General features: G+C 34.6%; 1 protein-coding gene, 1 long non-coding RNA gene and 1 pseudogene across 3 annotated transcripts; all 3 read right to left on the bottom strand.

Moving 5' to 3' along the window:
- Window positions 1-212: 212 nt before the first annotated feature.
- Window positions 213-1599, bottom strand: LOC140004478 (uncharacterized). The gene is made up of 2 exons (XR_011839641.1): window positions 843-1599; window positions 213-749 (listed from the first exon to the last, which is right to left on the bottom strand). It is a non-coding gene; the product is annotated as an uncharacterized lncRNA (long non-coding RNA).
- A 1109-nt stretch (window positions 1600-2708) lies between these two features.
- Window positions 2709-4989, bottom strand: LOC113724647 (galactinol synthase 2-like; annotated as a pseudogene).
- Window positions 4990-9995: 5006 nt separating this feature from the next.
- On the bottom strand, window positions 9996-14064 carry LOC113727827 (chloroplast stem-loop binding protein of 41 kDa b, chloroplastic). Of its 2 annotated transcripts, none has more exons than XM_027252189.2 (10): window positions 13831-14064; window positions 12911-13045; window positions 12701-12787; window positions 12502-12592; window positions 12335-12389; window positions 11863-11923; window positions 11248-11469; window positions 11019-11135; window positions 10840-10929; window positions 9996-10412 (listed from the first exon to the last, which is right to left on the bottom strand). In XM_027252189.2, exons 1-10 carry the CDS (start codon window positions 13930-13932, stop codon window positions 10236-10238), a joined length of 1137 nt encoding a protein of 378 aa, XP_027107990.2. In that variant the 5' UTR covers window positions 13933-14064; the 3' UTR covers window positions 9996-10235. The 2 variants fall into 2 exon arrangements, with proteins under 2 accessions (XP_027107990.2, XP_027107991.2); XM_027252190.2 differs by lacking the exon at window positions 9996-10412 and adding an exon at window positions 10446-10719.
- Window positions 14065-14164: the final 100 nt, after the last annotated feature.

The raw sequence follows: 14164 nt of genomic DNA, 5'->3' as shown, positions 1-14164 counted from the left end.
AGTTTTGATATATAATCCGCAAATCTGCTGCCTGCTACTGTACTAAACGTCGTGTTGCTTTGAGTTTCAAATGGATCATCTACAGTAAAGGCTGTGTTGCTCTCTCATCTGAAACTAGATAGAGTGCGAGCTAGGATGCCATCCACCCAACGCACAATACCTTGATCAATTAATGCATCTTTCTGTTCTTAGGCCTTAGCTACACATGAATATCTTCAAAGAATTAACCGTCCGATTGATTCAAGTCCTCATCAAAGTCTTCACCAGAAATAGGGAAAAATAAATAAATAAATGTACAAAAACAAAACAAAGAACTTTTCTGGCTTCCAGAGTATGTACAAAGCTCGGCATATATGTACTGAACAATGCCTGCCTCTAAGAGTGCTGCCACGAAATGGTTGGCCTCAGCTTTGCTTATCCACGGAATCAATACTAATGTTATTTTCAGAATCCAGCGTTTCATCATTGTAAATTTCCCACCGCTTTTTGATCAGCATCTTCTTGTCTTCACAAGTCTTCTATCTCTTCCTTGGTGAATCTCCAAGGGTTTAACTAAGTCTGCTGCGCAGTAATGAAGAACTTTGACATCATTACGGTTGATTCTTTCAGGGCGTCGCCACCACATCAGCATGAAGAAATTGCACATGCAGTGGAGGAAAGGGCTGGCGAACCTCTCCAAAGAAGACATTCAAGAAATCCAGCGAATTCATGGGATAAAAAGCCTTAGCCATGACACAGCAATTCGCTTCCTAAAAGTTTAAACACAATGCAAGTTAACCACCCAAATATGCATCTAAGCAACACTTGCTCCCAATTCATAATTTGTATGACAATTTCCATACTTGGTGAACGTTAAAGCATATATGATGAAATTGAAGTTTGGAGTAACTGACGCCAAATTCTTCCCTAGCAAATTGTTTGTCATTCTGATCAGGAGGATACACTGGCTCAATCTCATGGATTAAGCAATTACCCCTTTGCCAATCCTTCAGAACCTTTCACGTAGTCACCATCACCAGCCAAGAATGTCACATATTAGGCAAAGCTTCAAGAACCATTAATTCGTTCCACCCTCCACGCTTCTTCTGGCGGTGCCCTTAGTTGTGGTGGCAACTTTGACTCTAACAATATCGTGACTCATTTGCAAACGAAGATGTCATGCAATTGCTAGAACACTGTCGATGGAAGAGAAATAAACAGTGTGTGGCTTTTGGAGATGAAATGATAGATTTATTATATGGTGATTTACTTCATGAATTGAAGATATACATTAGCTTCATGTTTAAGCATTGGGATTTTCATCCTGCAAGTAGAGTTATTGTATGACATGATATCATGTTGGTATCTTGCTTGTAAAATCTTAGGCAGCTTAGTCATCGTATTGATTTACATGGTTTATGGATGAGCCATTGCACATTTAAAATGGGGTGACTTTTAGAGATGAAATGGTTAACTACATGATTCAAGCTAATGCCCTGTGAAGAAGAAAGAAAGAGAAAAGGGTGAAAGAATAAAATACAATGGATTGAGAAAAGGATGAAAGATATTGTTCAAAAGGTTATTTCAAATGTGCTCTTTTTATTTAGTTAAAAATAATAAGAATCATATAAACTCTAAGATTAGCATTCATGCTTTATGTATCACACTAGATGAGAAAATCTTATATTTACAGTATTAAGTACACTGCCTGAAAAGTTAACTCGAGTCTTCGTTCGTAATTGTATAATTTTTGAAATCAATATAATCGAATATCGTTTCCAAAAGAAAAAGGACTAGGGTGCAACGTCACCGACTAGACACGGTTAGCAGCTTAAGTTCGTCCCAAACCTAGCACCGATAGATGGCGTGGACTGGACTGGAGTCTTTGTTCCACGTTGCAGATGAATACCGGGAAAAATGTCAGTTCTGACGAAGCGGTGGGATTGTTTGATAGCAGACGTCGTCTGTTTGTTCGTGGATTTGTTAAGTGGGATGACTCATAAGAACGCTTTAGACAAGAAAAATCTATACATATGGTGAAAGTTTTGACAGGTATCTTATCCTGGTTGTGCTCTCAACTGTCATGGGGTACTCCCTGCCGCCCCCACCGTCGTGGGTTGACAACAAAGCTAATGTTTTTCAAGTCTTTGACTCTAGGGAATCTTTGGTAGTTTTCGGTGCACAGTAGCTCCTCAGAGAGCTTTGGAGTGATATGTATATATATATATATATATTTTTTTTGGAGGGCAACAAGAGAAGGTACACTGAATGAATTTCTTGGCATATAGACTAATAAGTCCTCACCAAAAATTCATCGACTTGAACATTGTAAAACTAAAAACTTTGATCAACTATATATATATATGAAAAGGTTAATGAGTTATTTTGTATCCATCATCCCTGTTTGGATTACTATTTTTAGAATTTTTTTTTTATAGAAAAATATATCATAGCGATTTGATATATATAGAATAAAAATTTAATTGAAAAATATATTCACAAAAAACATAAAAATTTTATAACATAAAATCGCAATCCAAACAAGGCTAGCTTTGGAAATTAAAGCTTTATGGTGATGCTTCTCTACACATGCTACTTTTTTGTTAGATAAATCTTCAGAGTCAGAAGACTATATTGAATTGTTTGGTTTTATTTTGGAATTATCTTTTACCGTAGAAAGGAAAAGGTTATTGAGATGTAGATATATACCATTAGACCAGTCACTGAAATCATACATCCTTAGAAAACATGTTCAAAAGGTCCTGCAACCGAAATAGTAATTAAAAAGGGAAAAAAAATCCATAATTGATCGCCTCAGATTGTAGTTTGTAAATGTATTTTGTAGCAATCTACTTAATAAAACGCTATGTATAGTACTTGCTATCCATGGATATGATCGAGTCCCTATGCTTAACAAGAATTTCTGGATTCTTGATTGCTCTTTAAGTTAACAAGTTAAACCAAAAAAAAAATTTTTTTTTTTTCACTGTCCCATATCCAAGGAGGAATCAGGAATCTACCTGCTCAGCAAAAGCAGTGGGAGGGGTGACTTCAAGAGCATAGGTGGGGAAACTGGGCTAAAAAACAAACACCCCAGCATTGAAATAGTATTTGGGTTCAGGCCCCAGCCGTTTCGGCCACTTAACTTTGTCCGCGCATGGCTCGAGACACATCCCACAGAAGCAGTCCATCACAGCATACGTAGCCATCTGGCAAGTCAAATAGGTCATCTTCAAAATTCATTACTTGTTAATTTTTGTCTAATGCAATTCACTGTCACCACTACCAATACTACACTAAGAAATGCCCCCATGTCCCTAAAAACATAATTCATCATTGCTCTAGCACTCTTAGAAATAGAGATAAAATTCTACCTTCATAATAAAATCACAATCAATAGGTAAATAAAAGAGAGAACCAATGAGTAATTGCTAGACTTTTTTGCTTAACAAACATAATAGTCACTTCTTTATGTTCCAACTCTCAATTTCGTTTTTTTCCCTATATCATTACCTTGTTAATTTGGTAACATCAATTGGCTGTGACATTTGTAAAGAGTAAATCTATTGGAAAAAAAAAAAGAAATGGCCTAAAATTTTTATAGTAAGAAAGAGATAGGAAAACAAAAAATACAAATACATTTTGGAAATGGTAAAAAATTAATAGTGGTGTGGTTGGTAATAATGGAACGCGATATTTGATGAGAGGGAGAAGCAGTTGTAGGAGAAAAAGAGAGAAGAATATGAAAGGAGAAGGGAAGGAGGGAGGGAGGAAGAAATGAAAATTAGAAAATTGATAAAAATTATTTTTTGAGATTAGGAAATGAGAAGTAGAATAATAAGAAGTATTTTTTGGTTTTAAATGTCCCTATAAGAATTAACTATTAAGTGGAGGACATTTTAGTCATTTGATTAAAATGTCCTCCAAGAGAGGTCTATATAATTATTGAAACCTCAGGGGAGTCAAGTAAAATTATCAAAAACCTCATAGGAGGTTTCTGAAATTATCCCTATTGTTAAACACTTGAACGTCCGCGTCCAAATACACCATCTTGCTATGCTCCACAAACAGCAAAAACAACATCAAAATTCCAACCTTTTTTAAGAAAAATGAAATGACAAGAAAAGATTACCATCTAACTCGGTCCTTTTTTTCTCAAATGTATAACCAATAGCTGATAATTACCAAAATTTTGGGGAAAGGGGCGGGGGAAGAGATAAAAGGAACCAAAAAATTCACTTTGAGGGAACGAACTAGAAATACATGCAAACTTTAGATTCAAGATCACAGTTTTTCAAAATTTCTACAAGACGATAGGTTTAATTTGTGAAAGAGACACTTGAAAATTTTTCCAATTTTTGAAGGGATTTGGAGGGCAATATCCATCCATGGACACAACACAACTTGGGTTAAAAAGGATGAATTTTTCTTTTATTCATTTTTTCAATGTGGTATATGAAATTCCAACAAGTATGGTGTATCCATGTCAGTTTAACCTCCCACATGCGAAGCTTGGAGTGGTTAATAGCGTAGTACGCCCAAGCAAACTTGTCTTGACCCTCAGGTGGAGACGCTGCTGGCTCAATTTCACGAGCTATGCGGCCCTGGTTGATCAATTTGTTGCGGTGATCCTGGGGCACGTCCGGCAGGAGTGCCACCACAAGAGGGTTTGCAGATTTTGCTTTTCTCAACCCTTTAACCAAACCAACAGCGCCTTTCCAGTAGTCTCCGTCGCCAGCCAAGAACGTTACATAGGCTCGGTTGGGCAAACTCCCTGCCTTTGCTAGCCTCTTGGCTGCCTTTGTTGCTGTTTTACTAACCATATCTGCTGCCATTTTCTCTAGTTTGTCGAAAGTGTCTGCAATTAATTCACAGTTCATTCAAGAAGAAATGAGAACGGTTTTCAAATTGTCCCGCGTTCTGAAGTTGCATCGGATGTTCATATATACAAGTTTCTTGGCAAACTATACAATAAATGGCGGTTTCCAACACAAAGTACCAATATATTATACATCATAAAAGTTAATGTTTCTCTGGTTTGAAAATTATATATTACCTGCCAATAGTTTTCCCAACACTCTCGTTAATTCTATTTTCTTTATTTTTAAATATTAAGTATATTTTCAATTCCTGATTTTAAATACTTTTGCAACTCTTTAAAATTTCATACTTTATGCAAATTTTTTACAGAAAGACGGTTGATGGAAAAAAAAAAAGTTATATATGAAGAATCTTCTTACATTTTAGTCACCACAGCAGTGGATGCACGGCTCTAAATTTTCATTCTCGAAAGGTTAGTATTTTATCTGTTTCTCGTGTATTTTTGTAGAATTTTGATGAAAATCAGAACTTATAATTCATTTCTTCTAAAGATTAACTTTTTATACATTGATAGTATAGTGAAATTTTCTCAAGAAAAATCAGTTTTTCGGTTATTCTTGATTTACTTTTTAATGTCGTTTGCAAACCTATCCATTCTTTTTTCTCCATTGTGAGGCTTTTTTTTTTTTTTACCATGTAAATTATAATTACAAGATTGTTGAATTACTATTAAAAAATGATAAGGTATGACAGCATGAAAAGTGATAATCGTACTCGTATGAAAACCACTCGTTAGAGATTGACAGTGCCATCAAAAGATATTTGCCAGTCTACTACTTTTATGCAAAGCTTGTGTAGGGGCCTTCCTGGGCAAACTGCCAATGTACAATGCACGTAGCTGTGGCCACCGTGGCAATTACTTGTAGAACCACGTAGACAAAGTTTTCATACGTGTCAGCTTCCTTGGGGGTAATGGGGCTCAGGTGATGACTGGTTTGACAATGTTTAGGTTTTTAAGCTTTTTCTTTATATATATAAAATATTGTAATTTCATTAAAAATTTGTATTAGTGAGCTACATCATCAAATATATATTAATATCAAAGAACAAATATGATAAACAGATACCACAGATCTGAAGAGCAAATAAAAATTACATTATAAAGGTCCAAAAAATATTTTTAAAAAATGAGAAAAAATAAGAAAAATATTATCTACACTTTCATTTTTGTTAATCACACTAGCTATAGCCACCGTGGCAATTACTTGTAGAACCACGTAGACAAAGTTTTCATACGTGTCAGCTTCCTGGGGGGGGTAATGGGGCTCAGGTGATGACTGGTTTGACAATGTTTGGTTTTTTAAGCTTTATATATATATAATATTGTAATTTCATTAAAATTTGTATTAATGGTAGAAGTTACATTATCAAACATACACAGATATTAAAGAATAATCTGAAAAATGGATACTGCAGATATAAAGAACAAATAAAAATTACACTGTAAATGTCCAAAAAATACTTTAAAAAATGAGATAAAATAAGAAAAATATTATTTACACTTTCATTTTTGTTAATCACACTGTCATTATCATTTTAATTATATAGCATTATTTATTAAACAATATGATAAAACGAATGGTGGGAGCACAAATAACAAAAATTAGAGTACAAATAAAAATTTTCTAAAATAATTGTAGTCTCACGAACATTTGTGCATGTTTTCAATTGTCAAATCTGCTAATTAACTAATTCAGGTTCAACTATTATAGTTAGATCTGGTGAATAGAACCAAGAAATTCGAGATTTGATAATCAAAATTTGGAAAGACTCAAATCTTATAAAAGAAAAATGAAAATAATACCTAAACTCTTATTAGGAATCCTTAGGAGAAATAAAATTTCTCACTAGAAAAGTCTATTAGAAAAGAAAACTATGACTAGGCAATTTTAGGAAACGAAAAACTCTCATTAAGATTTTATTCACATAAATGAAAGAAATTAGAGAAAGGGCTCCTCCTAATTGTCCCATAAAGAGCATTAGAGTAAGTTTTGACTAAAGAGTTTTTTTGAAGAGAAGGAAGAGAGAATTAGTTTTTCTAATTTAAAATTTTTAAGCTTATTTTAAAAGGAAGAAAAATCATTTGATTGATGGATATTTGAACACATATCGAAATGGATCGACAACAATGGCACGTAGCTCCTTCGAACTAGAGCCCTTAAGATGTAGCCATCGCATGATTGTTGTTTCATTTAAATAGTATTTGTTTGCAAGAAATGGTGTGGAAAAGTGAAATAAAGTTAGTTTTTTTTTTCTTTATGCATGTTTGATTGGCGTGAATGTTGAAAAACTTTCTTGCATTTTATGTCCCGCAAAATTTGTAGGATTTTGAAGAAAAAGAGTTAAGGGCCTGTTTGATAACATAAAAAAGTGTAAAATCTGAACTTTTTCAGACATTCAGATGTTTTGAGTGTTTGATAAATGAAAATACATTTGCTGAATTTGTTAAATAGTGCTGAACTTGTGTGTATTTTGTTCAACACAAGAATCCTAACTGAATGCTTAATTCGGATATGAATCAATAGAATTATTCCAACTACTTTATCTTATCTACAAAATCTACCCTTGTTTATTAATTATATTCAAAATTTTTATCTAATTAAACAATTTAATATTCTCTATCTAATGATTTTCTATTTTTCTTTTCTGCCTTTCTAATGACTTTCACATCTTTTCCATACTCATCATATAATATATTTCATCTTTTATATTAATTTGATTTAAAAATAAATATTGTCATTTTCATACCTAAAAATTTTAAGCTAATTAAATCATATGTTCTATTTCTTTTTTGGATGAAAAGATATAAGGGCAAAATTGTTAAATTTAACTTATTAAGCATTCAGTTATAAATGTTTATCAAAGAGTATAAATAGGTTTAGTATTAAAATTCAGACATTCATATATTTCTTTTCAGTGTTTAAAATTTAGTAAATTAATTGTTTCAGTATTCAGAATTCAGATTCAGTTTCATCAAACGGAACTTTAGGTGCTTACAAAAGTTTCAATAACTGCTACTAGTTGTCATTAACTTCCTATATTCTCTCAATATTTTTCTTAGTAATCGAACTTGTATGGAAACTTATTTTTATTTTCATTTACCTCACTTTCACTTTCCCATGTAACTTTCATCTATTTAAATAGAGCCTTAGTGTCTTCATTTTTGTAAAAAGTACATGATACATCTTTTGTACATGCATATAACAGTAACATTATTAGGTATGAATGTAAATTACATGTAGAAAATGTGAATTTTAAGATTTCGAACTAATGTAACTTATATTTGGATCTCTTAATATAAACAAATTTTTATATTGAAAATGCAGGATGGATTAATTCAAGGTGCATTGCGTTCAAATCTTAGGATGAATGGTAATTTTAAATTTAAATGTGAGTCCACCTCTTTATTAGTATTTCATCATGTTCCTCGATGACACAAAACAAGAAAGCTTAGACTATCAGATGATATGCAAATTAATGGCCAAATGACTTAATAACAAACACAAATAATTTTACATCCCAAGAGTAATAGCATCAAATTCGGGGTAACTTCATGTACATTCATTTTCTGGAAATCTCTTCCTTTTGTCTTTCTCCTTAATTCTCTAATGCCTATCTATGTGAAATTAATGTGAAACAAGCAAACATGTGGAACATTTTGGTTTGAATTCATTCATTTCATCCTAGAATCTTCAAGGCAGTTATCATTAAAAAAAAAAAGAGTTGAATCTTCAAGACAGGGCTCAAATTTTGTGCCATGTTCTATATAGTGTATTACCAGTTAGTTATGGCATTTGGGATAAAATGTGCTTTCCAAAATCATTTGCATGGAAGGAATAGAGATTATAATTGGTGACGATGCAAATCAATTTATTAGATTTAATCATTTGCATACTATGCACGAAGGATGCACGGGCTGATACTTCCCATAGCTAGGTTGATGGTTCGCATTCCAGTCGGGGGTGGGAAGAGTGTGGGAAAGCATGGAAGGGTTAAAAAAAAAACACCAAAAAGAAATGTATGAGGCCATGCCAAAAATGCAAAGCAGTGTGCTATTAAAACACATGAATTAATCTTTTCTACACTGTCCGTGTATGTAGTAACAGGGTTGGACAATTGTTACATCATTTGAATTTGAATTTAAACATCAAATTTTGTATGTGTGGCATGCATCTAGACCCGCTAGTATATACATTGTCAGTGTATAAAAGATTTACCTTAAAAATATTCTTTGTAACCCAGATTAGGCATGAGAGTTTTGGTTAATTATTATTAGCAAAAATTAAGAACAACTTGAAATGGTATTTCTATTTTCTAACAATTTGTTTAGTTTAGGAAAATTTGCTCCTCTGCTCGCTCACATTTTCAAAATTTTTTTTAATCCTTCGCATTCAAAATCAGCCAAAATGGTCCCTCAGATATAAAGAAATCTGCCTATTTGGTCATGAAGCTTATTTTTGCTCACTTCTCCAACCAAATACCGCATGCCTGCCTCATGTGCTCACCTCAGTAAGCATTAGCGTGGCTTGCGCTTGAAATTATGAGCAAGTGAGAGAGGCATGCAATTTTTGGTCAAAAAAGTAACCAAAAATGAGCTTTGGAATCAAATAGGTAGACTTTTTCATATTTGAGAGATTATTTTGGCAGACTTTCAATGTGAGGGACCAAATTGGCAAATTTTCCTTTTATTTGTTTAGGAAAAGGGAGCACACCGTCTACTTTGGGCTTCTTTCTGATGGATGGGTCTGATTTGGACCGCTCAATTGGCCCATCTTGTTTGATCTGTGGTCCATTTGTACTTGTGTCTTGCAGGCCTAGTCTCCATTTGTGCATGGTCCAAAGAAAACCACGAATGATGTTGCATATGACTACCCCAGGCCCCGCGTGAGTAGTAAAATTAATTTGTAAAATTAAAAAAGTAAATAAAATGTCACATTCCTGAAAAATGTTTTTTTTTTTTTTGGGGGAAGTCCTTTGCTTCTCACTGCAAACACATTTCAAATTTTCAAAAAAATCCAAAAAAAAAAAGAAAAGAAAATTCATGCAAAAATACATGTATGCAGCATAAAAGTTTAAAATTAGATAGTCTTATAGAAAGTGCATGTCTAAACGTTAGTGCCATAAATACTATAAGCTATTGGAATCAACTTTCATTTTTCTAATCCAAAATAATGCTAAATAAGTAAATGTTTCCGTCACCTATAGGATTGGATGGTGTAGATATTGTCGATTAACTAAAAAAAAAAAAAAATGTTTGTTTCCTTATTTTTGTCAAGAACATAAAAAACCTTTAACTTTCTATTACTCGATAAAAACTAAAGCTAAGAGACGAAAAGGAAAAGGTAAAACAAATGAAGAGGGAAACATATTGTAACTTAGGCGAGGACAAGGCTCTTGCCAAGGATAATGTCATCTGTTGAGAAATCAGCCTCTTTTCTATACGTTCCCCTACCAAAGTCCAGGTTGTAAGAGTCTGCAAGACCTTCCACCAGGGCAAATTCTGGTTTCCAACCCAGCACACTTTTCGCTTTTTCGATGGAAGCAAAGAAATGCTGCATTTTCACATCAGAAATACAAGATCAATCGAGGAAAACGATCATCACTGGATCAGTGTGTGATTCTTTTGCAGTTCAGAAAATGTTATCCTGGAATTTTGCTTGATTTCTCAGGAGGTTATCAACAGTCACATTCAGCTAGCAACAATTTAGACTAGCACAGAACATCTAACTCAGCAAAATTTCAAGTAAAACCGAATCAGATTATTCCATTCCACAGAATCAATCTTCACCTCCAAGGATTTTTGTGATATTTCGTCTGAAAATCTCCCAACCCCGAAACATCGATAGAGACATGTTTTTCCTAACAATAGAGATCCTGATTTTTAGATGTCTACTTGGTACAGGGACAGGTTTCCATAAATATTAATGCACCACCGCAGAGTGACCAATCAAAAGAACGTGGTTCATTCACTGATATTACCTGATCACGGAAGGGAAATGGTTTCTTTTTGCCGAAATCAAACTCCTTGGGGTTGAAATGAATAATCTCAGGCTCAGGGAATCCAGCAGCCTGGTAGCAATTTTTGGTAATCAGCTTCCTTTATCTGTTTTTCTGACAAAGTAAGCTCTAGAGCATTTTAAATATAATGCAGAACATACCTTTGCGCATGCTTTAGCTAATCCATCAAAGGTGACGTACTTTTCCCCAGATATGTTGAATACTTCCTTGCTTGCTTTTTCATTACCAAGAACCTTAACGAAAGCAGTAGCAAGATCCTGAAAAGATCCAAGTGAACAACCAAACCTTCTTGTTACAGAGAAAGACAAAAATACAATACATTTGCAAAAGCTGCTTATTTCAATAGGTTGCATTTCAAATTTTGCTAACCTTTACATGACCAAGTTGGGTTACTTGCATTCCTGAGTTGGGAATTGGTATTGGACGACCTGCTTTCAGCCTGTGGAAGAACCACTCTTCAACAGGATTGTAGTTTAATGGCCCATAGATGTAGACTGGCCTCAGAGAAGTCCAATTAACACCTCGTGCTTCCAGCAAGCTCTCAGTCTCAAGTTTTCCCTTGTGCCTACTTTTTGGATCAACTGCATCAATCTGAAAAGAATGACACATTATGAATTGATACAAACAGAATGCTTCTAACAGAAGGGGGATTCAACCTAGAAACAAATAACTCTAGGTATTGCAGTGATAGTTTGTATTATGAGCAGGAGAATTGTTGCTGAAGCCTCAAAACACAAAAATTGGGTGGAAGAAGAGCTGCAAAAGGTTTGGATTCACTGATCAGGAACCGAAGACCTAGTTGTTGCTAGGTGGAAAATGCAAGAATAAAATAACCTTTTTGTCATTGCAAAAACAGTCCTGATAAAATTAAGTAAAAACAGAAATGACATTGGACTCACTTAATCTTTGAAAGAAACAACTACAATTTTAAAGCTGACCACGCAAATGAATTCCACAACGGGAAAATATTTTTCGTGTACTGACCTCAAAATGTGGCAGATAATCAGATTTGAGGTAAACGCCAGCTGATGAGCAGTAGATGTACCTGCAATGTTGGTGAAATTAGAAAACAAGGGTACAGGCAACCTTTCCTCTTCTAATGGATTAAAACAAAAGAAAACCAGTCATTTGTTGACTTGACTGTGAAAGTCTAAATGATAGTAAAAGACACAATCAAATGAATTTTCAGTAGAAGCTATTAATCCAAGTTGAACAAACTCCCATTAGATTTTTCTGTCAAGTCATTTGCATGACTTAGTTGGCTTATCATAGGTTTTCCTTCAATTTTGGTAAATGAGAGAGGCTGAGGTCTTAGGTGAGCCTGTATAACTTCAACAATTTTGTTCTCTCTAATTTGATTCAGGAAAGATCTCTCTTTTTACATCCCAAATTCCTCAGGATTTAAACACTACGCAGTTAGTTGTATAGCATCAGAAAAGTTTGGTTGGGAGCATACTGTTCCAGGTTAGGTAATGCGTCTAATATAGGTTCTGCTTCAGCTGCTTCACGACCTGAGAACAAAGAGATATGATAATAAATAGGTGTCCAGTTTTCCTATTGTCCATAGGATAAGATGCATAATGGCGTTAATACGCTGAAGATCCGAGACAGTACTGAACATACCATTTATATCATATACAACATCAAAACCTTCAGCTGCAAGACTGCTCTTCACAAATTCAAAATCTTTTCGGTCTCCCTTTAAGTGCAATATCTGTACAAGATGGATACTTTATCATTCACAAATCCAAAAAAATCGTAAATTTGTGGCATGAAATCCAACTGATGCACTCCATCTGAACCAAGTTGGATAATTTACTACCTTGGAGGAAAAATCAGCAAAACCTGTGTCTGATTCTCCAGGCAATTGCTGAGCGATAGGTGCCTTTCCTCTGGTGAACAGCGTTACCTACACAAATGATTTGTTGCCAAGTTCACAAATGTTATAATAATATCATCAGATTTCAGACTTCAGAGTTGTCGATGATTTAATATGATAAATGGCAAATGAATCTGAAGAATATTTGCATACCTGATGCCCTTCTTTCACTAGAAATCTGGACAAAAAGATACCAATAAATCGGGTTCCTCCCATGATAAGAATTTTTTTGGCAGCTGATGCTGAGACGTGTAGTGCTCCTCTTGGATGCAATACCTTCCTTTTGTACTAAAATCAAGGGAAAAATTACATCAATACGTCTGCACCACAAAGTTTAAACAAGCTATACATGTAAATTTTTGCGCCCACACCAAACTCGGTGTAACCAGAAGGCAAGCCCTGATTGAAGTTTGCTGGGTGGTCTGGAAATGTCATAGGTTTTTAAATGCACCTTGTCTCTTTTGTGGATAGAAATGCAGAATAAGTAGGCTAACAAGTTTTTCCCATGGCACGTAATCTGGCAGCTGTGGACCATTTTCCTGATGATGAAATGAAACAGACCATCTGAAAATACAACAATCTCGAGTGTCTTACGGGTATAAAGAATTTTGAGCACTTTCAGTTTCAGCTTTCTGAGCAGTACAAGTCCCCAGATTACAAACTTCATAACTTGGTCATTTAATTCTTTTCTTTCTTATTTTCATTGAAAGGCCTAAACCCAAGTCAACATGAAGTAATACGACCAAACTGAGGCAACCAGTTTCATTAGCTGGGTGACTGCAATTCAACCTATGTTCCTGACTGTCTTTACTGTGAAATTTAATTGCATGGTTATCAGAGACAGTTAAATAGCTCGTAGCGATCCAACTAGACTAAAACGCAAGTTTGACGACCTCTTGATAGATTACCAGAAGCAGGCCTATAATAAAGTTGAACGGTTCATTAATCAAAAGATGATCAGTCAAATTCCAGATTGGCAGTTCAAAAACATATTGACAACATAGTTCACTACTGTCTATAGCATAAAACTAACATACGTAGGTAAGACCGTAAGATGCAAATTGCAATAGTACCTGAACTGAGGTGGTCAATCTGATGCCATTGAAGTCTGAAAGAGATGATGGGAGAACAGAGAAAGAAGGCTGCTTAGCCTGCACCGCCGCCATGCTAGCCATGAAGGACAATTGCTTCAGATATGCCAACCCCAAACAAGGCCCCAAACCTCTTAGCACTTAGCAGTAGTGGGATGGACTTAGTTATATTTAGTGGCAAAATTTGAAGGGTCGGGATGATCTTATATGATTTGCTGCCCAATCTTCTCATATTCTGCTTTTGCTGTTTTTGAGCTTCTCTCATTCTTACAATTGGGATAAGACAATGACCCCACACCTCCTCCTCACTCACAAA

Source organism: Coffea arabica, chromosome 2c (assembly GCF_036785885.1).
Source record: "Coffea arabica cultivar ET-39 chromosome 2c, Coffea Arabica ET-39 HiFi, whole genome shotgun sequence".
In the NCBI taxonomy this organism is placed as follows: domain Eukaryota; kingdom Viridiplantae; phylum Streptophyta; class Magnoliopsida; order Gentianales; family Rubiaceae; genus Coffea; species Coffea arabica.
Note: the sequence above shows the minus strand (reverse complement) of the source record. Positions and strands in the feature narration are given on the sequence as shown.

Coding starts and splice junctions, on each gene's coding strand:
- LOC113727827 (XM_027252189.2), bottom strand. CDS start 13,932: ATGGCTAGCATGGCGGCGGTGCAGGCTAAGCAGCCTTCTTTCTCTGTT. Junction 13,046..13,830: donor GATTGACCACCTCAGTTCAG/GTACTATTGCAA, acceptor CCTTGATTTTAG/TACAAAAGGAAGGTATTGCA. Junction 10,413..10,839: donor CATTTCCCTTCCGTGATCAG/GTAATATCAGTG, acceptor GTGAAAATGCAG/CATTTCTTTGCTTCCATCGA.